This window comes from Marmota marmota, unplaced genomic scaffold (genome assembly GCF_001458135.2).
Source record: "Marmota marmota marmota unplaced genomic scaffold, marMar, whole genome shotgun sequence".
Classification (NCBI taxonomy): Eukaryota; Metazoa; Chordata; class Mammalia; order Rodentia; family Sciuridae; genus Marmota; species Marmota marmota.
Window position 1 is genome coordinate 5,657,569 of NW_026000057.1, and position 24,709 is coordinate 5,682,277.

Sequence of the window (24,709 nt, forward strand, 5' to 3'; positions counted from 1 at the left end):
CTTTGGCCTTGGGTTCCGCCGGGGGAGGGGCATGTCCCGTGCAAGTGAGTGAGAAAATCCTGGGGCCCTGTCTACCAACAGAGTGGGGCGAAGAGACGCCTGCGAGCGCGGGAGGGAGGAAGCTCGATCCCCAAAGAAAAGAACGAGCAGGCAGAACCCGAGTGTGCGGGGACCCTAGAGACCGGTCCGGTGGGCGCCGCTTTGCTCCAGGCCATGATGCAGGCGGAGCTCTGGGCGATCCCCAGGTGAGGGCAGCGGCTCCGCCCGGGCTTTCCACCGCGGCAGAACCGGGTAGATGAGGGGTGGGGAAGAAAGGATGCTGCCCGCACTGCTCCGTGGTAGCACCCTCAGCGGCCGAAGTTGCATCAGGAGCAGCAGAAAGCACAACGCCGGTCGAGGAGGCGGCTCGAGCTGTTGGTAAAGTCGCCTAACAGCTTATTCTCTGTAGTATGCGAGTTAACAAAACAACCACAGAACAGGGCTCCGTATTAAGATCTCCTTTGAGCTTTTTTTCCTCGCTACGCGGATCTGGTTTATGCGAAAACATGCCTTGCACGTGTACCTGGAGGAACTGGAGACAGTGGATTCGACCTTTAGCTGTGGTCATCTACCTGGTGTCCATAGTCGTTGCGGTTCCCCTATGCGTGTGGGAATTACAGAAACTGGAGGTAAGAGGGTCCTGCACTTTCGGCCTCAATCCTTTCGTCTACCTAAGGTTGGAGAAAAGACACTTTCCCCCCTTTTCTACCTTAAACACCCAGGTTTGGTATCTGAAAACCATCCCATGTAAATGAGAGCAGTCTTTGGATATAAACCTGCCCGATTTGTTCACTGTTCTTTCAGTCATGCTACAGGATATGTTAATGTAGCTTCTTAGAAGAACATCGTTTTGCAAGAATTCATCATTTCCCTGAAAGCAAGGTAATTTTATTCATAAAGTCTGATCTGCTGTTCAGGTATTGGACTTAACCATCAAATAAACTACCTTGAAAACCATGTATCAAATTTTATTAGCTTTTCATTAGCTTCCTGAATTAAAGGATTCTGGTTGGTTTGACTTTGTGGTTTGTCTTTACTTTTGAAATTAGCTCCTAACCCAAGCAAAAGTTTTGCAAAAAGTCTCTTGTATATTTTTTGATGTCATATTCTTATTGTGACATCAATAAAGTACCACAAACTGGAAACCCCCCAGGTAAATACTTACCTAAGAAATGTGCTTTATTTTCAAATGTATAGTGAGCTTTAAATTCTGCGTTAATAAAAATCAGATAATACCTTTACTAAGAAACACTTATTTTACAGGAGCTATGACAAAGACCATGACTATTTTAAGCCCTTTTTTATTTTGGAAACTTTAAAAATAGTTAATGTATTTTATACATTTGTGTTCTGTATGTTCACTGTTATATTGTGTTGACTTTCCCATACTGGATGATATAAAATTTTGCTATATTAAGTATTTCTCACTTGTTAGATGTTTAGGTTATTTGAATTTTCCAAAATGCATATATAAACATCTTAATACAAATAGTTTTCTTACTTTGAAATATTTCCTTAGTGTATGGTATAGGAACTATTTTTAAGGTTAATGAAAGGTATAACATCTTCCCAGTTTAAGATTTCTTTAGTTGTGGGTTTTTACGTACCACTAACAGTTAAGAAAAATTCTGATCCCAGAGAATACCCTGAGCCAAGTTCTCACCATCTTACCTAGACTCTTCTGAATACACCATCCAGAATATCAGCTAAAATGTATCACCATAAATGTGTCATTTCAGTCACTTGTAGCTCCAGAGCAAAAGCCAGTATTCCTATGGCCATCAAGACCCATGGTCTGACACTACTCCCTACCTTCACCTTTCTCTCCTCATGTTCTGGGCTTCCACCACACCAGCTTTACTCAACTTGCTGGGCATGCTCCCTCATTAGATCCTTTGCATTCCTTCTTTATAGAATGCCATTTACCCAGAAGTTCTTACTCCTTTATGTCTTTCAGTTCTTTACCAAATGTCACCTGGCTACAAGGTTCTTCTCAACTTTTTTATTTCCTTCCTTGCTTTATTTTTCTTTATAAGATTTCCCATCTACTACAATATGTATTAAGCTTAGTTTTGTCTTCCTCCTCCTGCTCAGATGACTGACACTCAATAAATAATTGAGTCTCAGTGATGAATCAAGTTTTGTGAACTATAGGGTGAGAAATATAAAAACATGGCAACCTGCCTTCCTTGAACTTAGTGGTGAAGAGAAATGCAGCCACCAAAATAATAATAGTAGTAGTAGTAATAATAATAATAATAATAATAAGATACTATGGAAGAAACTAAAAAAGGTCTGAGAAATAAATAGGGAGGGCAGGGTTAATGCACCACTTCAAAAGATTGATCTGTCTGCTGTGGAAAATAAAATGAAGTGAAGCTGGAAAGCTGTTATGGTAGTTGAGAGATAGTAGGTGCCTGGGATATGATGATTTATGGCCAAAATCAGGATAGCAGAAGTGGAGGAAGAAAGCTGAATTTTAAGTATCCTTGGAAGTGAACAAACAGGACTGGTAGTACATTGGATTAGAGAGACTATAAGAGAAAGGGAAGAACCAAAGATGAGTCTGAGGGCTGGGGTTGTGGCTCAGTGGTAGAGCACTTGCCTAGCATGTGTGAGGCACTGGGTTAATCTACTTAGTCCTTCAGAAGAAAATACCAACCAGACATGGTGACACACACCTTTAATCCCAGCTACTCAGGAGGCTGAGGCAGGATCACAAGTTCAAGTACCTGTCTAAAAATAAAGAATAAAAAATAAAAAGGACTGGGGATTAGCTCCTGAGTTTAATCCCCAGAATCATGCAAACTTTTTTTTAATATTGTTTAGTTGTCAATGGACCTTTATTTTATTTATTTATTTATATGTGGTGTTGAGAATCGAACCCAGTGCCTCACACATGCTAGGCAGGCGCTCCACCACTGAGCCACAGCCCCAGCCCTGCAAATTTTTTTTTTTTTTAAAGGAAGAAAATACCATAGATCAAGTGGCTGAAACAATAGGAATTTATTTTCTCATAGTTCTCAAACTTTTGGAGTCCAAAATCAGCACACCAGCAGGATTGATATCTCGGTGAAGGCCCTCTACTTGAGTTGGGGATAGCTGCTTTCTTCCTCTATACTCACATGGTACAGAAAAAGCTCTCTGTTGTCTCTTCGTATTATAAGGCCACAAGCCCTGTCAGATTGGATTTCCACCCTTATCACCTCATTTAACCTCATAAAGGTCCCGTTTCCAAATAACTTGTCATTTGCATTAGGAGTTAGGGTTTTAACATACAAATTTTGGAGGGGACACAGTTCATTCAATAGAGTTGTCAGAATGTAGATAGTATTCAAAACTATGCACTAGATTATAAAGAAGAAATGGCAAAGGACCTAGCACCATCACTGTAATCCCAGTGACTCAGAAGGCTGAGGCAGGAAAATCACAAGTTTGAGGAGCATCAGCAACTTAGCAAAGCCCTTAGCAGCTTAGTGAGGCCCTGTCTCAAAATTAAAAGGGTTGTGGTAAAGAAACTCTGGGTTCAATCCCCAGTACCAAAAAAGAAAAAGAACTTAGCACCAATTTTAGAAGATATATGGAAAGAATAGGAACTTACAAAGGAGATAAAGCAGCAGCCATTGGGAAAGTGAATGCCAGGAGACTGCTTCAAGGAAGACAGTGAACAATGTCCAAGCTGCGGCAGTGCCCATTGCTCTTCACAAATGGGAAGCTTGTTGGTGATCTTAGTAATGGTCTCAGTGGAGTTTTGTATTGTTTTATTTTTATTTTTATTTTATTTTTTGTAGTTGTGCATGGACAGCAGGCCTTTATTTTATTTTTATGTGGTGCTGAGGATCAAACCCATTGCCTCACACATACTAGGCAAGTGCTCTACCACTGAGCTACAGCCCCAGCCCTTCAGTGGAGTTTTAAGGGCCCAAACCAGAAAAGAGTTATTTGAGAAAAGAATATGAAGTGAAAAAGTGGAATCAGGAAAGGAAAATAAACTTTGTTTTTGCTTGTTTGATTTTGAGAATTTTGACTCTGAGGGGATCTGAGAAATGAATGGCACAGGACCTGGAGGAGGAGTGTGTGATTTAGAAAAGGTTTATATTTCTTTGAGGTTAGAGATGCTCACTGAACCATGTCCCCATGATTTAATGCTAGCTGTAATTTTATTCAGTTCTCTTAAAAACCCCGAAAGAAAGTATCCTCATTTTATAGCTGTGAAAACTGAAACAAATAAGTAGCTGAATTGACATTGTACTCAGGGTTTTATATATGATATCCTATCCTTTTGATCTTTTCTCACTAAATAAGTTTATGTATCTGAAATTCTTAATACTATGCCCAGAAAATAGTAGGTGCTCAATAAGCTCTAGTTGCTCTAGTTACAACTATGATTTTTTTTAACATATTGGTATCATTATTGCATTGAAACAACAATTCTTTTTCTTGTGCAGTAGCAGCTTATGGAAGTAAACTCTCAAATTGAACAACTAAAGCGACATTACAGGTATCTGTTTGAGCACTAGATATACTTTGACTTATGTTTAAGGACATTTTGTGTGAAAAGTACATGTCTTTAAACTCTAGAATCAAAAAGCTCACATTGTGAAAAGCCAGTGGGAGCTGAGACTCTAAAAAACAGGAGGTTCATGTAGCTCATCCCGTGCCCATATTGAGGCATACACTCATTTATTGGAATGGCAGGAGAACCATCTGCACTATTTACACTATTTCCTGCACTCTTTGGCCAAGTATGTGTAATTGAAGTCAAATAAATTAGATGCATACATGATGACACATGCTCTGTAGACTTTTTTCCTTGTCCTGCTCATCCTTATGCTCCTGAGAACTACTCTTTTTCAGTTCTGTTCTATTCCTTTCAGAAGGATTAGGCCCAGAAAGCACTCGCCTCTATGTGTCTTTACTCTGTTTTGAAGCATTTGGCCAAGGGAAAATTAACTTATTCCTGGAGGCTTACTTTTAATGTTTTTTTTTTTTCTTCTTTCCTCAAATGACCTTAGAAAAAAATCTACTCTAGGGGCTGGGGTTGTAGTTCAGTGGCAGAGCACTTGCCTTGCACAAGTGAGGTACTGAGTTTGATCCTCAGCACCTAAACAAACAAAATAAAGATATTGTGTCCATCTGTAACTAAAAAATTAACAAATATTTTTTTAAAAATCTACTTCTCCTTATTTTGTGAGTTAAAACAGCAAAACAACAACTCATGACTGCAAAGTTAAAGGATATTGTTAATGGTATTTTCATATCAGTGTGTCTGAAATTTGAACAGATTATTTAGATAAATATAAATTTAAAATAAATGTAGTGATTATATTGATTTCTACAGATGCTAATATTGACTTATTCTATGGTAATGTTGCTTAAATATGCACACACATAAAATAGGTTAAATTATTTATGCATGACATAAAAATCAAACCAACTATAAACCAATAATTCAAATTAATGACATTAATGTGGACAAATGTTTTTCTAAACTAAATTATCACTTGCACAGTCAAAATGATACTCTGATGCAGAATTTTTAAAATTTGGCATGACTGTACTATAATGAGTCAGTTCTCTAGTCATTTGTTTTATGATTGTTTGAAAAAAGAACTTCCTTCCTTCCAGCACACTGTGAGGATGGTTGGCCTTCATTAGCCACAAGCACTTCGTTCTCCTTTAAGTCTACTTTTTGGCACTAAGACAATCACAAAAATAAACATGGACATTAAAACTATTTGGTGATATTGTTCTTAAATATTACCTTGTAATAGAGAAACTCTAGAATATGCTTGCTATTATTTTCTTAGATCATCATTAAAATGAATACTCAATTAAAAAAAATGAATATTTAATTTTACTCTATATATCTGCATTTCAAGTTTTTTACACATTTTAATTTAGAAACTCATTGTTGTAAAAATATACTTGTACTCCATATTTTTGTTTTCTACCACTTTAATCTTTGTCTCCTAAAGGGGGGAAAGAATCTCGTTTAAAACAATGAAACTGAAGGTTGTGGGCTTCAATTCTATTTTAATTGTTAACTACAGAAACCCCTTAACTATCAAAAATAGCTGAATATCTTTTTCCTTAAGATTAAAATAAAACAAAAAAGGATTCACTCTCTTTGAGGCCAGATTACAAGTTAGTGTAATATTCATGCCTAGTGCTGCCCAAATAGAACAGGGGTACAAATAAGGGTGTTTTTACCAGCAGGTGGACTTTATTTCAATCCCAAGTATAATGTTAGAAATTGAACTTTTTGGAGATAATATATTGATCAAATGTTTCCCTAAAAAAGATATTAAAGTTTTAAAGAATGATAATATCCTGAATAGACAGTGTTGTATATAAGAGAAGTGATACATATTAACACAATTTTTTGGCAGTAATCAATTAAGAAGATTAATACGGATAATATATATAAAGAATTCAGCAAAATATCTGACAGCACTCAACAAATGTGCACTGCTGTTTTCATACATACAAGTTTACTAAAATGTTTAACAAGAACTTAAAGAAAGTGTTGGTAGATTTTTACCTTTGTATGTACAAAAGGAAAGAAATAAGTAAAAAAAAAGATTTTTAGATTTGACTTGCAGAAAAATTTTTAAACTTCTGCATAACTCCAAACACAATAATAATCTGACATAAAAGGCAAATAATAAGCAGGAGGTGGGGAATGGTATGCTGTTGATAATCAATTGAATATTTAAGAAATAAAAGTATTGTTTTGAGCGCTTTAGTTTTCATATTAGAATCCATACTAACGTTTTCTTTTGTTCCTTAAGGTTGGAATACACACCAAGGCTTGGTTTATTGCTGGAATCTTTTTGCTGTTGACCATACCTATATCGCTGTGGGTGATACTGCAACACCTAGTGCATTATACACAACCTGAACTACAAAAACCAATAATAAGGTCAATCCTAATATATTTTGATTCTACTTGTGTTGTGTTTATTTATTTCATAATATGACATAAAATGTTTTTAATTTATGTTTTGCTTTCCAAATAGGATTCTTTGGATGGTACCCATATACAGTTTAGATAGTGTAAGTATATTTCATTTTATTTCATTAAGAACTCTTTTGATGATGTTAACTGCTTATTACAGAATGCTTCAGGAAATGAAAATACATTATTGACAAGGAAGAGTTAAATTAATAAGAAAAGTGAAAAGGTTTACTTGTTTTTAATGACAAAAAAATAAAATATGAAAATATGAATCTTTTAAATTTTTCAAAATCTATTTTCTTAATCTTTTAAAATATCAGATTAGTAGCCCTTACTCTTTTAAAGAATATGATACTTTAAATTTTAGTCATACCTCAGTTTCCACAAACCATTGGTTCTGGGAGCCCACACACACAGATTCCAAACCTGCTGATGCTCAAGCCTCTTCTATAAAATAGGTAGTGTTTTTTGTTTGTGTCAGTATTTTGTGGGGCGAGGGTCATACTGGAGATTGAACCTGGGGCACTTTACCACTGAGCAACATCCCCACCCTTTTTTTTTTTTTTTTTTTAATTTTGAGACAGAATCCCAAAATAATTTCTTTTCTAGGTAAATATCTGATCAATATTTTGTCCACTAAATAAGGTGGTTTTAAGTTGCTGAGGCTGGCTACCAACTTTTGATCCTCCTACCTCAGACTCCCAAGTCATTGAGATTAGAGGCATGTGTCACTATGCCCAGCAATTTCAGATATTTTTGAGCCATGATTGGTTGAACCTGCAGATGCTGATTCTGCAGATATGATTCACTATTAGGCTTTTTTACTTACATCTTTTATTTGGACCAAAAAATAAATAGACTTTCCCCAGTGGTAGATAGGACTCCTGCTCTAATTTAATTAGATGGTTAAAAAAAGTCTTTAGCAGCATTTTCTGTGATCATGTTAAGAAACATTTCAGATTACATTTGAGAACTCAAGTAATTTAGTTTCTCTCCTCATGTTTATTATTTACTGTGAACACTTTTTATTTATATCTAAGTTGCCTATTACTTATAAAATGTGTTTCACAAGACTGGGGATGTAGCTCAGTTGTAGAACATGCAAAATGCCCTGCATTCAATTCCTAGCACACAAAAATAATAATTCATTTCAGATTGTCTGGTAGCCATCATAATGATAAGTTTTACAGAGTGTAATTTAAGTATGTGAAATCTGAAGTTTCAAAACTAGCTTATTGAAGCGGTAATTCATGTTTTTCTAAGCTGCAGCTGTGTTTTTAATGTCTGTGCTTTTTCATAGTGGATAGCTTTAAAATATCCCAGCATTGCAATATATGTGGATACCTGCAGAGAATGCTATGAAGCTTATGTCATTTACAACTTTATGGGATTCCTTACTAATTATTTAACTAACCGATATCCAAATCTGGTATTAATCCTTGAAGCCAAAGATCAGCAGAAACATTTTCCACCTTTATGTTGCTGTCCACCATGGCCTATGGGAGAGTAAGTATGTTCAACTTTTAATTCTTTACTGTTTTGGTTGTTTTAAGCAGTTTTTAAGTACCAGTCAGTTCTTTGGAAGGCATTGTGTTAAGAACAAGGCAAAATAAATAAATAAGATAGAGTCTGTGCCCTGAAAAGCTCAACAATGTATTGCAGGAGGAAACCTTAGAAATCATTGAATCACCCACCATTCTTTCACATTTGGGAACCAAGCTCTGCAGATCTTGTATAGGATCACACAACTAATTAAAAGACTTGGTGACAAGATAGTCCACATTGGAAAACAGTGTATGATATGAAATAGGGGAAACAAATAACAATGTTTATTCTAGCGACATGGTAGTTCGCCTTATTCTTGTAGGATGTAAAGGAAGAATAAAGCATATATCATTTACAGTTTGCATTTTGAAAAGTAAGTTGAGATTAAGATTGCATATATTAACCAGGCATGGTGGCACACGCCTGTAATCCCAGAGGTTTGGGAGACTAAGGCAGGAGGATCTAGAGTTCATAGCCAGTCAGCAATTCAGCATGGCCCTAAGCAACTTAGCAAGTCCCTGTCTCTAAATAAAATATTTTTTTTTTAAAAAGGGTTGGGAATGTGGCTCAGTGGTTAAGCACCCCTGGGTTCAATCCCCAGTAGCACACACACAAAAAAAAGATTACATTTATTACATAAAAGAACCACCAGATATTTTTTTGCAAGCCAACATCTGAAAGCAGTGGTCTGAAAAGGTTAATTTTGCAGTACTATTAAAGATACATTGGAGAGAAAGGAGATGGGGAAATAAATTAGGTTACAATAGTTAAATTGTGATATAAGCTGAAAAAGAGGGGAGAAATTGGAAAAGAAAAGGAAAGAAGTAAGAAAATGCAACTGAAAAACCAGTATGATTTGTCACCGGTAGATGGGAAGCAAGGAGGATGTTATAAGCCAAGGTTAATGGAATGGTTTGGGTTTGGTGATCAGTATAAACATAAACACAGGGATGGCCACATTGCCTCCCATGCAGTAGAGAACCATTTGTACAACATTCTGACAAATTCTGTTTCTTCTTAATTTGGAATGAAACAGAACTACTGGCATTTTGAAATAATTAGCTGCTAATATGTTCATTAATAAATATGTATTGAGCACCTTGGTGTATAGATATACCACAGTGCACAAAACAGACCAGATCCCAGGAATTTAACAGTTTGATTAGGATGGTTAGAAATTAAATGAAGACACAAATATTTAGTTGCCTTTTTCAGGAAATGCAGTAAAAGAAAATTAACCAGAAACCATGAGAGACAGAAGAAAGTAAAAGGTTGGGGATCAAGGAAGAGATACTGTTGCTCAGCTATGAATGCAAGAACAAAAGGAGATTTGTTTCTAAAGAACAGGTTGAGATAGTCTCTGGACTCAGAATTATTAAGAGGAGTCTTGAAAGATATGGAGATTCTTGCTAAACTGAACTCATAGTATTCTTGCTGAAAGCAGACCAAGGGCTTTTAAATATCAAGAGTAGAGGAAGAGAAACTTGATTCAGATATCAGGGTGATCAAATGTCAAGGGTGGGGAAAAATGACTTAATGGGATTCTTTACCTGGACTGACTTAAAGCAAGCCAAGGACAGTGCCAAGGATGAGACCCTAGAATGTTCAAAGGTATTTGTCTCTACTGTATTCAGTGTAAGTTCATCAAATGAGAAGCCATTATAGGATGGTATTCAAAGAACTGTTGTGAATATTTCATTTTCAAAAATTAACTGGTTTGTAGAGACTGAATTAAAAGCAGGCAAAGGTATAAGCTGAGAGAGATAAGAGATTATAGTAATCCCATGTATTTGATGACATCATATGGCAGCTTAGCTTTGACCAGGACTCTTCTATTAATATAAAAACAAATAAAAATATAAAATAAAGAACCTGAGATGGAGCTCTAGTTGCCTCTTCAAACCGGCTCATAATTGGCAGATGTTCAAACTCACTCCAAAGCTTTTATAAATGATACTACTAGTCAAAATTCTTATACTCCATGCCTGTACACTTCATTTGTTCCTAACAAGTCAGTTACATTTGTTCTCATTAAATCTCTTTGTGTTGACTTCATTTCTATCTGAGACTTTTGATTTTGACACTTGCTGGTTGAATAATATAACTAATGGTCAGCTGCTCATTCACAATATAATTCAAGTTTTATTGCCTTTGAAAGACTTTAAAATGTTTATCAGAATCATACCATCTGTGGTTGGATGTGGTTTTAGTAGTAATAAAACTTTTCATTCTGATAGATATGAATACAGTTTAGATTACTCGTCTCTCGCTAATAGATAAATGGTATTAATATATTTGATAACCAGGCAATTGTTTTTTAGTATTAAACATTCAGTATAATGTTTTAGTTTTCAGATTCAAATGCCGTGGAAAGTTTGCAGTCAGTAGATGATAACAACAGTCTGCTTTTCATACTCTGATTTCTGCAACATAAATAATGAATGCAATCACTTTTCTCTTGATGTATGTTCAATTTTATACAGGTAGTTCATGGAGAGTGGAGAAATAGGGACTCAATACATTTATACTTCTGTAATTCGGACAGATATTTTCACAAAATCATACTAACCCATCTAATATTCTTCCTTCTCTCTCATTTATAAAATTGGGTTATAGCCCACTAAGTTGAATTTGATACCGTTTGAAAAATATTGCTCTAAGTTTGTACCTTGGCATGTATATATTAGGTCTTCTAGGTTTTATTCAGCTTTGATAGTTAGTGGCAAATTATTTTCTGAAGTGTTATGACTGGGATATGAGGTGTCCCCCCAAAAGCTGATGGGTAAGACAATGCAGGAGTGTTCAGAGGTGAATGATTAGATTATGTGAGCTGTGATCTGATCAGCCGATTAATCCATTTGGTGGATTAATATTTTGAAAGGACTACTATACTGGAGGTAATCATAGGCAGGTAGGGGATAGCTAGAGGAAGTAGGTCACTGAGGGCATGCCTTGGACTTTATATTTTATCCCTGGCACATCAATCTCCCCCCTCCCCACTTTCTCTCTCCCGCTCTCTCTCTCTCTCTGCTTCCTAACTGCCACAAGTTGACAGCTTTCCTTCATCATGCCCTTCCACCATGATGTTCTGCCTCACCTCAGGCCCAGAGCAATGGCAGTGGGGTCAGTTGACCATGGGCTGAACCTCTGAAACCATGAGCCCAAAATAAACTTCTTGTCCTCTAAGAAGTTGTCGGGTATTTTGGTCACAGCAGTAAAAAGCTGACTAACACATGAAGTGTGCTTAATTACAGTCCTTCCAACATTATAGAATAGTTTTGATGAATCACATCTGTACCTGCTTTTGGAATTACCCAGACTTCATTATGTTTGCCTATCGTAAGGATGCACAGTGCTATACCACTATTGTCTTACTCTGGATTTTCTTGATTAGTAAGCTGGTTGAACATCTTTTCATAGCTTTGTTATTCACTTGTATTTCCAATTCTGAAGAATGCTTGTATTGTCATTTTTAAAATGGGTGTCCGTCTGTATTGTAGAGTAACAGTTTTGTTTTGTTTTTTAATACCTTTATTTTTTATTTTTATGTGGTACTGAGGATTGAACCCAGTGCCTCATGTGTGCTGGGCAAGAGCTTCACCAGAGCTACAACCTCAGCCCAGAGTTATAGGGGATCTTTAAACATTTTTACCATGCCTTCTTTGATGTGTTAAAAGTATCTTCAGTTTTTTATATACTTTGTCACTTTCATTGTATCTTTTGATAAATATTGTGTCTTTTTAATTTTAATGTGCTTGAATTTATCAGTGTTATTTTATAGTTAGTTTTGTCAGGGGCTTATTCTAAAAATCCATCCACATCTGAGGATTAAAAAAGTGTTCTTTTTTAAACACTTCAATTTTTGCTGTTAAGACTTAACAGTTAAATCTATCTTAAGTTTTTTGTTTTGTTTTGTTTGTATATATGTTGGGAGGTAGGAATGCTGTTTCATTTGTTCTATTGGATAACTGCCCTGGCACCATTATCTTCCTTCTTCCTCATTCTGTCATATATCAAGTTTCATAACTACAGGTCTTTTTTTCCTCATTTGGTAGTTAACTTTTCTATCCCCCTGAGCCAGTTTCATACATTGGTGGTTATTGTCAGTAAACCTTAAAACCCAAACCCTATTGCTTTGGTTTATTCTTGCATCTTAGATATTTATTTTACAATCAGTTTGTCAAGTTCTTTGAAAGTGCCTATGTTTGGTTTTCTTTATTAAAATTAAAGTCACTTCTGGGCTGGGGATGTGGCTCAAGTGGTAACGTGCTCGCCTGGCATGCGCGGAGTGCTGGGTTCGATTCTCAGCACCACATAAAAATAGAATAAAGATGTTGTGTCCACCGAAAAACTGAAAAAAAAATATTTAAAAAATTCTCTCTCTCTTTAAAAAAAAATTAAAGTCACTTCTTAGTACATTGACACCTTTATCATTTTGGAGTCTTCTTATTCATGAACATAGTGTAGCTTTCCATTTATTCAGTGCTTTTATTTTTTTTATATTTTTAGATGTTGATGAACTTTTATTTTATTCTTTTATTTATATGCAGTGCTGATAATCGAACCCAGTGCCTCACACATGCTAGGCAAGTGCTCTACCACTGAGCCACAGCCCCAGCCTTATTCAGTGCTTTTAATCTCTCAGTAAAGTCTAATTTTCTCAACAGTCTTGCACATCTCTTGTTGACTTTATAAATACATTTTATTACTATTTTAAAGGACATCTTTTTAAAATGTTATTTAACTGCTATTGATATTTGCATATTGATATTATGTCCAAAAATCTTTTTAAATTTTCTTTGTAGATCTTTTTTAAGTTCTCTGGAAAACAGTCATCTGCTTATTGGGTATCTGTCTCCTTTCAGTTCTATAAGTCATATATTCTTTTTCTTCTTACTGTCTTGATATCTCTAGACATTCTTGTCTCATTCTTGATTTTAAAGTGAATTCTTATGAAACTTCAAAATTGAATTTAATGTTTCTAAGGGTGTTAAATATTATCTAATTTTTTTTTTTACTTAAATTGAAAACAAGCATACTACAGTGAGTTTTTTCTTTAGTCTGTTAATATAGTGGATTGGAATAATGGTTTTTCTGCTGTTAAAACTCCTTTGTGGGGCTGGGGCTGGGGCTCAGCGGTAGAGCTCTAGCCTCACATGTGCGAGGCCCTGGGTTGGATCCTCAGCCCCACATCAAGTAAAATATTTTTAAATTTAAATTTTTAAAAAAAATTCGTTTGCAAATTGGTTATGATGTATTGCCTTTTATACATCTTTTATACTAGATTAGGTTTGCTAATATTTTGTTTAGAAATTTTATATTTATGTTGATGAATAAGATTCTTTTGCTGACCTTGTGTTACTTTTCATATGCAGTCTATACTGGATGAATAAAAATTATTGACTCTGTTTGTATATCATAAGAAGAGACTATACTGTGTCTACAAAAATTGGACCTGAATTTTTCTTTGTGAGAAGACAATTATAGAACTTTAGGCTGCCTGTTGTTTCTGGAATCATTTTTTAGAAAATTGTAGTTTTAGGGAATTAGGCAGAACAGAAAGTTTTAAAATATAGGAATGTCTATTAGTTTATATCTTCTTAATCGTTGGATTTGTCTCCTCTTAATTGCTTGGATTTGTCATTATGACCCTCCTTCCATTTCTAATAGGAACTATATTCATACATTTTCTTGCTCAGTCTTGCCAGAAGTTTGCCTATGTCTTACTATTTTCAAAACTGACTTTTGGCTTTGTTCATTCTCACTGTAGTATGCTTGTTTTCAATTTCATTGATAATCTGTTTTATTTTTATTTGGTTTCTGCCATTTCCTTTCATTTATTATGTTCTTTTCCTAACATGTTAGATTGTTAGCTCATTAATTCACAGCCTTTAATACTGCAAATGACTTCAATTTTCCCCCAAATAGTATATTTACTGAATCCCATGGTTTTGTTATTTAATGTATTCATTATGTTTCAGTTTAAGGTTCTCAAATTTTCATTGATATTTCTTCTTTTCTTGTTATTTTGGAGTTTTTATCTTTCCAAACATGAGCTTTTTGCTTTGGCTTACTCTTTTATTTATTTTCACTGCAGTCAGAAAATATACTATGAGACAGTCTTTGGAACTCATTAAGATTTGTTTCATGGTTTCTAGTTCATAATCAGTATTTATAAAGGTTACCCTCTGTGTTTGAACATGATGTATATGCTATTAGTGGATGCTGTGTTATACCTAGATGTTCATGAAGTCAATTTTGTTTTTCAGTGTTTCTGTCTCTGTTGACTTTTGTTTCTTTTTCTATCAGGTACCAAAAGTGATGCTTAAATTCTTTCGCTGATAATGAATTTTTCAATATCTTCTTGTACTTCTCAATTTTTACTTTATATATTTTGGTGATTTTTTTTTTAAAAAAAAAATCTTTATTTTTAAATAATATATATTTTTTAAATGTGGTGCTGAGAATCGAACCCAGTGCTTCACACATGCTAGGCAGGCGCTCTACCACTGAGCCACAATCCCAGCCTTTGGTGATGTTTTAGTAGGTCCATGCATGTTTGAGATTACTTTAACCCATGAATTTAACTTCTAACATTATGCCTTAAGTTTTTACATTTTAAATAGTCTTTCTGGGGCTTTTTGGTTGTTTTTTGTTATTGTTGTTTTTTGTTTGTTTGTTTTTTGTTTTGTCTTAAAGTCATTTTTGTCTATTACCAGGCTTCCCAACTTTCCTTTGTTTAATATTAGCTGGACATATTAGTTACATCCCTTCCATGTACTAATGATTTAGAATTCTAGTTTCTTAAAAAAAAAAAAAAAGTTCCACAGGGGCTTTTAATTCTATTCTTCAAACATCACTTAATCAAGTTAGGGAATTTAGGCCTTTGTGATTACTTATAGGTTCATTTATTATAGGTTCATTTATATCTTGCTATCTTTTTGTTTTCCATTTTTTTTTTACTTTTATTTCTTTCCCTTTTCCATTGATTATATTTTTTAAATAAACTTTGTTTTGTAATAATTTTAGAATTACAGAAAAGTTGCAAAGACAGCGATTTCCCATATATCCTCATCTATCTTCCCCCAATATTACATAATCATGGTTCATTTATTATATTAGAGTTCTTCAAGAGACAGATCTTATAGAATATATAGTGCTGTAGTCCCTTGTATCTTTGAAGGATTGGTCCCAGAACCCTTACCCATACCAAAATCTGTGGTGCTCAAGTCTCTTATATAAAATGGCATAATATTTGCATATATACGGGAAGTCACTGGTTAGGTCCTGGCTTCCAAAGGCCAGGGATCCTAGAGTTCAATGTCCATGGACAAAATAAAAAGATATCCCAGCTTTAGGGGAGAGAGAAACACTGGTGCAGTACTCTTTAAGTACAGGATCTGTTCAGATTTCCCAAGTTTTTCCACTAATGTCCTTTTCTTTCCTAGTTTCCAATTCAGGAATCCAATTGACTTTAGCCTCTTTTTCAAAGTATTTTTTTCATTTACTATTTTGAGATAGTATAACAAATATCTGTATTACACCATCTGCATTTAACGAATGTTAATCTGTTATAGGTTCACAATTGTTATTTGCAGTTATAAAATATAAAAGAAAATAACCTTGAAAACCAAAACCTTTTTCATAACTCATTAAGTGGCAAAGCTCTATTTATAATCTTTGACTATTTATAATTTTAGTCTTATGATTGTACCCATCATGAAATGTTCATTTTTGTGGCAGTTGTAGCTATTTGTTTCATTCCTGGTGCTACTAGATCCCACTGGTAGTCTTTTGTTGTTATTTTTCTCATTCTGGTTTTGTTTGGTTTTCCTTCAGGGCTGATTTAGAAATTACATTTTCTATTTCTAGTCTTTCTACCACTGATTAAAAGTCTCAATTTTACCATGGCTACTTAAAATCTAACTTTAAATTAGGCATCATTTTGGGGATAACTTTTTAAAGTCCTTTGTAGTGTGCAGTGTGAACTTAACTATATCTTTAACAACTGTTTTAAAACAGGATGGATGTTTTTGTCTTTTTAGAGTATTCAAACAGTGATACTTACTCCCTGTAATAATATTTTAAACCAAACTTGTTGGAAAGAAACCAAATCCTAAGTATCCCTTAAGGATAAATAATTTTCTAAATATGCATTCACATATGCTGATGTGCTTGCACACACATCCATAATTCGTTAGTTTTTTTCCTAGACAAAAAGGGACTGTGTTAGCTAGCTGTCACTGTCAAAATACCTGAGATAATCAATTTTTTTTTTTCTTGTGCTGGGGATTGAACCCAGGCCCTTTTGCATGCAAGGCAAGTACTCTACCAACTAAGATATATCCCCAGCCCCATGAAATAATCAATTTAATAAGGAAAGGGTTTATTTTGGCTCATGGTTTCAGAGGTTTCAGTTCAGGGTTACTTGGCCATGTTCCTGTGGTCCCGGGACAGCAGCACAGTATATCATCACAGGAGCACAAGGTAGAGGAGGCCTGTTTACCTAGTGGCAACCAGAAAATAGAAAAAAGAAGAGACTGGGGTTCTAACATCTTCTTTAGGGTACCTCACAAATGACCTAATTTCCTTCCATCAGGCCCCGCATCCTAAAGTTTCCACCATCTCCCATGACTGCCACCAGCTGGAGACCAACCTTGAACACATGGGCCTTTGGGGGACTTCCAAATCCAAACTATAGCAGGGACCCACTTCTATTCCTTTTGTTATTTTGCATTATTCTGGAATTTGAGACTGTACAGAAAAGGGGATTTTTCAGAAGACAATGTTCTGTCTAATAATTTCAGAAATTATAATAATTCAGAGATAATTTGTTTGCTGCCATCTAGGATGACGAAATTGGAGGAATTAAAAATAAATATGTTGTCATTTATCAAAGCCATTTTAATTTGTAGGCTTTGAGGATGTTCTGATAGTATTTAAATGAGTAGTTGAAATACTAAGGTCATTTTCTTTTTCAGAGTATTGCTATTTAGGTGCAAACTGGGTGTACTGCAGTACACAGTTGTCAGACCATTCACCACCATCGTTGCTTTGTAAGTACATAGATTTTACATTTACAAACATGCTTTTTTTTTTTTAATCCTGTACTTTTATGTGGAAAAAACGAAATAGAAAAACAGAATATTAATTTACCCTATTTTAAAAAGAATTTGACCTTTGTTTCTTTTATTTATTTGTTCTTACGTGGTGCCAATGATCAAACTCAGTGCCTCACCTATGCTAGGCAAGCGCTCTACCACCAAGTTACAACCCCAGCCCTTTACATTTTAGTGATACAAATCTAGTCTGCTTTAAAAAATCACAAATTAGAAAAAACGTACTCTGTTAAATAATGTGACCATTTATAGGCACTCACCATAGGATTTACATCTTCTAGAGCATACTATAAACCTCTTTGAAAAACGTACTTCCTTTTCAACATTAATGTTCACACAGCTTTACAGAAACTGATGCATCAAGTTAAAGTATGCTACGGGGCTGGGGCTGGGGCTGGGGCTGGGGCTGGGGCTCAGTGGTAGAGCACTCGCCTAGCATGTGAGAGGCACTGGGTTCGATCCTCAGCACCACATAAAAATAAAATAATACTAAAATAAAGATACTGTGCCCACCTATAACTAAACAATATTTAAAAAATAAAAAGTTGAAGCATGCTACTTTAGGCAATTACACGAATTTGCTTCCTACGTAGTTAATTGGGATCACTATCTTCCAAAAATAAATCAAATTTTTCTTTAGAACTTGAGGTAAAAATGAAGTATAATTTGCTACCTAGCAAAACTATCCCATATATATCTAAAAATCTGCAAATAATGTAAAGCAGGTATGTTTATCTCCTAGTCCTTATATTCTACATAATCACAAAGATGGAAAGACAGACTGGTGAAAGAAAAAGTCAATTATTTATTCTGCCTTTGAGCTAGGAATTATTTAGCCAACTAACACTAGTTTATTTAATTATTATTCTTCCTAGTTCAATGTATGGGTCTTATTTTGTATTTCCTACAATTTGGTGGAATTAATCATATGGTAACATTTCTAGAAAAACATTTTTCTTTTCATTTTTCAACCAATTCTGTGACCAAAGTCAAGTAATGATTTAGAGGATAATTCAAATAAACTGACTTCTGTATTTAAGTATTTCTATCATTGTACCTTAAAATACATGTTGATATAATTAATCATGAAGTTGTCACATTTTTACCATTTTATTAGAATCTGTGAGCTGCTTGGTATATATGATGAAGGAAACTTCAGCTTTTCAAATGCATGGACTTATTTGGTTATAATAAATAACATGTCACAATTGGTAAGTAAATACTCATTTTCTTAATTCTACTAAATTAGTCTATATATAATTAAATTTTGGCACAATTTCTTTTTGGAAAAAAGCTTAATTACTTCCTTTTAATCATTAAAATTAATTTATACAAAAAAAATACTTGAAATTCAATGTAAAGATATCTTTGTTAATTATTTGGAGACTTGTACCATAGCCTCTTGATCATGATTATTCATTTATCTCTGATTCTCATTGCATAGCTATGTGGGTATGTCATAAACAAAAATATGAGACTCCCTTAGTAAGTAAAACAAAGTGCACAAACACGTATACCAGGCTTATTCAGTGAGAGAAAATGTCTAATGTTATATGACAGTAGAAGGTTTAATTTAAAACGGGCAATAAAATTCTCTGACATCGTGTATTTGGAATTAAAGGAAATTAAGACTGCCAAGTTTTAAAAATGGATGATGTTCCAGAAATACTGTAAAGACATATCTGTCTTGTCCTGTGAGCTTAAAATGTGCATTTTATTTAAAATCTTTTGTTAATGCTGTCAGCAAAATAATTTAGATGCAGTGGATGCACATATGATATTAGATCTATAGAATAAAAATTAAATGTCTGTGTGTCCAGAGCTTCCTGACATGTTCTTTGTAACCACTAATTGGAAATCTTTTTCTGGGAATCTATTATAAAGAAATGGTCAGAAGTATTTTGGCTTTAGTATGAAAGCCTATTAGAGCAAATGGCTACAAACAATCCAAAGCCTGGTGTAAGAACAGATTAAATATATTATGGTCTTTCCATTGTACAAACTAGTATGCAGTAATGAAAAATAATCCTTATAAAACAGGAGAAGTTGCATAGTAAAGTGAAAAGATAATGCTAGGCAACACAGTTTTATATTTAGTTTATGACAAGTATTTAATAACCAGCCTATAGCTAGGGGTGTAGCTCAGTGATAGAGAACTTACCTAGTATTTGCTAGACCTTGCCCTGAGTTTGATCCCCAATATTGGATATTAAAAAAATAAAAATTAGATGTACAAAGAAATGGTTGGATGATAGGAGTCTGAGTAACTTTTATCCTTCCTTTACTACTTTCATGTCCTAAAATATTTAAAATCCGCATTTTTTTAATTCAACAGGAAAAAGTAAAATTTTAATTAATATATTTTTTATTTGTTCTAATTAGTTATACATGACAGCAGAGTGCACTTTGACACATCATACATAAATGGAGTATAACTTCTCATTCAACTGGTTGTATATGACTTAAGAGTTACACAAATATCTGATTCATTCTACTATCATTCCTACCTCCATAAAAGTAAAATGTTTAAGAAAAGTTCATTGCTACTCAAATACTATATAACTGAGTTCTAAAATAAATCTTGAACATTTATTATTTTAAAAAGTAAATTCGACTGGACAGCATACTGCCTGCAAGAAAAATTGTTTCTGATTATTTATTTTCAGATTTTGTAGTCACAATTTTATTGAAACTGCATTTATTTGATGTGTGGTGTGCTTTATTTTATAAAGTACATACTATGTTACATAAGTCATTACAAGGGGATGGGGATATAGCTTAGTGGTAGAGCTCTTGCCTAATATGTAAGGCCCTGGGTTAAATCCCCAGCATTACAAAAACAAAACAAAGAAATTACAGATTGTTTTTTATTTTGGCTGACCAAGAAAGAACCTTTTCTTCCATTCACATTAGCCATTTGTTTATTGTTCTTTGTAACAGACACCCAGTAAGTGAATACTTAAAAACATTCTCAGAGAGACATTATAGATCTCTTGAGAAATTTCATGTAGTGTAGGTTCCTCAACATCAATTGTTCAAAGCCTGTTGTTAATCTAAAACTAGAATAAGTCTAGAAAACTTTGCCTAAAACATTACTCTTTTCTAGGTCTCTGGTTTATACTGTGAATGTTTCCTTACTATAGTTTTTCTTACTGAGGAAGCTTAAATGCTGATCTTATTTCTAGTTTGCCATGTATTGTCTCCTGCTGTTTTATAAAGTACTAAAGGAAGAACTGAGTCCTATCCAACCTGTTGGCAAATTTCTTTGTGTAAAGCTGGTGGTTTTTGTTTCTTTTTGGTAAGTGTTGCTTTCTCTTAAATGTTCTCATTTTTTAAAGGGCAATAAAACTGTCAATTAGGGAGGATTTTTAAAATAGTATTCATGCAAATAAATTTAAAAATGTCTTTATTCACCTTACAGAAGTTCATCCCTTAGCCCTTCTAGGAATTTCATAAAGAAATAATCAGATGGTGATTGTAACATGTATAAGAAGAAAATAATTTGTTTTGGCCTAAATATCTCAAATACTAAAGAAATCATTCAAAAAACTTGACATAGAATACTTAGTGATGGGAGGAAATGCTCATCAGTAAGTATTCTTTAAAGTACTAGGCAAAACTATACATGATTTGTTTAGTAAAATGGTGGGAAACAGGGTCCTAGAAACAAATACACAAAATAGAAACAATACAAAAAGGAAAAAAAATCCATAAAATTCCACTGCCAAAAATAATAAGCCTTTTGATGATATGTAGTATATAAAACTCCACAGAAATAGTTTGATACTGTAAAACCTGTGGAACTCAACAGTATGGTCATTGTTTTTTCTTTTGTCAGTAAAGAAAAATATAATTATCGTTGTTGCTTGGGTTATTTATCTTTGCTTAGTATTCTATCCTGTAGGTAAAACTTGTTAGCCTTTTATTTAGATTGTCCCTAACTTTTCTCACCATTATAAACAGTACTGAATATCCTTGTATGTAAATCATTTTGCTGCTGAAATTACCTGGGGCATTATCTCTAGATGTCCTTGAAATGCTCAGCATGACTCCCTAATGTAAAGTCACACCCTTTCTGAGTTTGTTTCTGGCTCTAATCCTTCATACAAGACTAGCTTCAAAATTATTGCTTTAGCCAGGCATGCTATATTACACACCTGTAATCCCAGCAACTTGGGAGGCTGGCAGGAGGATCACAAATTTGAAGTGGGGCTTAACAATTTAGCTATAGACTCTAAGCAATGTAGTAAGACCCTGTGTCAAAATAAAATATAAAAAGGCCTGGAGATGTAGCTCAGTGGTAAAGCTCTCCTGGGTTCAATCCCCAGTACCAAGAAAGAAAAAACAATTACTGTTTTTATGAATAACTTAAATAATTCATACATGTGCAAACATTTGAGTGTCTGCTTGTCCTTTATTTCATCTTAAGTGCCTATTTTACAAGGTGTTAGGCACTGTCTATGTATAGAAAGGACTTAAAATCTAATTATTCATATGTACTTTCAAAACAAAAAAAAAATATGTAAATCAAGTACTAAAGTTCTGAGAATACGTAACCCAAATTCATCAGATGAAACTAATTGAAGAGTAAATCTGTAAAGGAAACAAGTATATATTTAAAATAGTTTATTGAGGAATATATTATACGTGCAGGTAAGGGGTGGTGGTCCACAGGTTGCACTGGGATTTTAACTTTTAAATGGCATATTTTTAAAACAACTGCTCGTTTTATGCTTGATATAGATTTGGCGTTTACCTTTTCCTAACATATAGGCAAGCAGTAGTTATTGCTTTGTTGGTAAAAGTTGGCGTTATTTCTGAAAAGCATACATGGGAATGGCAAACTGTAGAAGCCGTGGCCACAGGACTCCAGGTAAGTAGTGCTTCACCTCTGAACCCAATAGAACTTCACTATTTATTTGTTAAGCATTTTTATATATACTCTCACATAACACTACCACACACAGGCTATGGGGCCATGACTATTATCTTCACTCGACAAGTGAGGAAACAGGAAAACCCTGGAGAAAACAGCTGTAATTACCGATTTGTAACAGAACCAGGAATAAAACCTGGTTTTTGATCTTTCTAGTCCATTTCTTTCTGCAGTCTCCCTCTTAGTCCTTGGGTGGTGGATTGAGAATACGATGTACTTTGCCGAGAAATATTTGTCTGAGGTAGTATTTTTTGAAAAATGGACAAATGTATATAATCTGGGGGAAAAAATTTTTGATACTTAACATACTTTTCAAAAGTACTTGGAGCAAAATAGCAGTTTATAAAACTAGATTAAGTAAAAAGATGGCTAATTTTGTTGCTGCTGTTGTTATAGGACTTTATTATCTGTATTGAGATGTTCCTTGCTGCTATTGCTCATCACTACACATTCTCATATAAACCATATGTCCAAGAAGCAGAAGAGGGCTCATGCTTTGATTCCTTTCTGGCCATGTGGGATGTTTCAGATATCAGAGATGACATTTCTGAACAAGTGAGACATGTTGGTAAGTACCAGCCATTTAATTCTCCTGAAGAAGTAGATTATTGTATTTTTCCTACTTAGGCCATTTACTAGTTATTTAAGAAATGAAAGAAAGAAAACCATTTAAAGCAGTAACAAGGTACAGGCCCTTCAAATTGGGGGGAGAGGAAAAAAAGGGGGTAGTGGGGAACTTTTTTTTATGATGGTAAGTTTATAATGGTTAAAATACTTTTTGGCTAATGTGAAATCTTTTGTATTACTTTAAAGGACGGACAGTCAGGGGACATCCTAGGAAAAAATTTTTTCCTGAGGATCAAGATCAAAATGAACACACAAGCTTGTTATCATCATCATCACAAGATGCGATTTCTGTTGCCTCTTCTATGCCACCTTCACCCATGGGTCACTACCAAGGGTTTGGACACACTGTGACTCCACAGACTACACCTACTACAGCTAAGATAAATGAGGAAATACTTAAAGATGCTACAGAAGAGAAAAAAGAGGCTTTAGATAAATCCATGCACTCCTGAACAGTGTGCAAAAGCAAACTGCTACAACCATGTTATTCTATTACCTGGTATCCCTTGGCTCAGGATTTTGTGCTTGGGACAAGCCATAAATGATGGAAAATTTCAGCATAAACACAGGGGAAAACCAGGTACAACTACTGGATTTATACATGTTGAGTTTTGTATATCACAAAATAATCAGCCTAAATTTCCTAGACTTAGACTTGATTTCTGAACATTAGAACATCACATACTCAAATGGTAGAAAATGACTACAGCTAAAATGCTCCTGATGTTACACTGCATTATCAAGAGGATGGACCTAAATGAGGAAAATTTAAAAAATCAGTGCTTCCTACTACTGCTGCATGAATATAATGCTCTGGACAGAAAGCATAAATTCAGAAATATGAATTAGTGGAACTTAATCATAATCATGTGCCATATAAGCTTATCTAACAATTATTTCTCTACTTCCCAACTGAATGTCTTTCAATAAAGAAGAGTTTATCATTTATTTTCTGCAACTTTTTATGTCTCTCATTCTTTAAACCTAATGCTTTAACAAAAATGTTTTGATTAGAGGCACAGAGCAAAAGATGAAACAAATTTTTCCTCAGTGCTATTAAAAGTGGCAACAAATGTAAATTTGGCTGAGTGGTCTTGATTATTCATTAAACCATAGTTAAAAGACTTGTAGGTGTCATTTGGGAGAAAATTTTTACATAGGCAGTTTCTCTAATTGCTAGTCAAAACTAAAATTGAATCATGTTTAACACTATAAGAGAAAAGAGAGATGGTAGTATGTTGCAAATATCAAAGATGAGTTGTTTCTCAAAACCTTTGATTTATATACTTATACACATACATTCATATATATGTATGTTTCACAATAGTAATTCAGATACAAAGACCTCATTTTGTTCAATATTATGAATTAAACATTTCTATTGAAAGAAAGTTATATATTAAAAATATTTTTAATAAAAATATTAAAAACCTCAAAGATTCCACAAAATAGTATTTGAACTAATAAATGAAGTAAGACACA

The 24,709-nt window shown here is 34.2% G+C and overlaps 1 protein-coding gene across 2 annotated transcripts; it reads left to right on the plus strand.

The window, feature by feature from the left end:
• Window positions 1-24,175, plus strand: Tmem184c (transmembrane protein 184C). Of its 2 annotated transcripts, XM_015484455.2 has the most exons (10): window positions 1-668; window positions 6,834-6,964; window positions 7,062-7,098; window positions 8,301-8,506; window positions 17,527-17,601; window positions 18,782-18,875; window positions 20,850-20,962; window positions 22,438-22,537; window positions 22,997-23,168; window positions 23,414-24,175. In XM_015484455.2, exons 1-10 carry the CDS (start codon window positions 450-452, stop codon window positions 23,677-23,679), a joined length of 1,413 nt encoding a protein of 470 aa, XP_015339941.1. In that variant the 5' UTR covers window positions 1-449; the 3' UTR covers window positions 23,680-24,175. The 2 variants fall into 2 exon arrangements, with proteins under 2 accessions (XP_015339941.1, XP_048669444.1); XM_048813487.1 differs by lacking the exons at window positions 7,062-7,098; window positions 8,301-8,506 and having other exon boundaries at window positions 26-668.
• The last annotated feature ends 534 nt before the right edge of the window (window positions 24,176-24,709 follow it).

Excerpts from the sequence above, each read along its gene's own strand:
- Tmem184c (XM_015484455.2), top strand. The coding sequence starts at position 450 with ATGCGAGTTAACAAAACAACCACAGAACAGGGCTCCGTATTAAGATCT. Across the intron at positions 7,099-8,300 it reads CCATATACAGTTTAGATAGT|TGGATAGCTTTAAAATATCC; the intron begins GTAAGTATATTT and ends GCTTTTTCATAG. Across the intron at positions 20,963-22,437 it reads GTGGTTTTTGTTTCTTTTTG|GCAAGCAGTAGTTATTGCTT; the intron begins GTAAGTGTTGCT and ends CCTAACATATAG.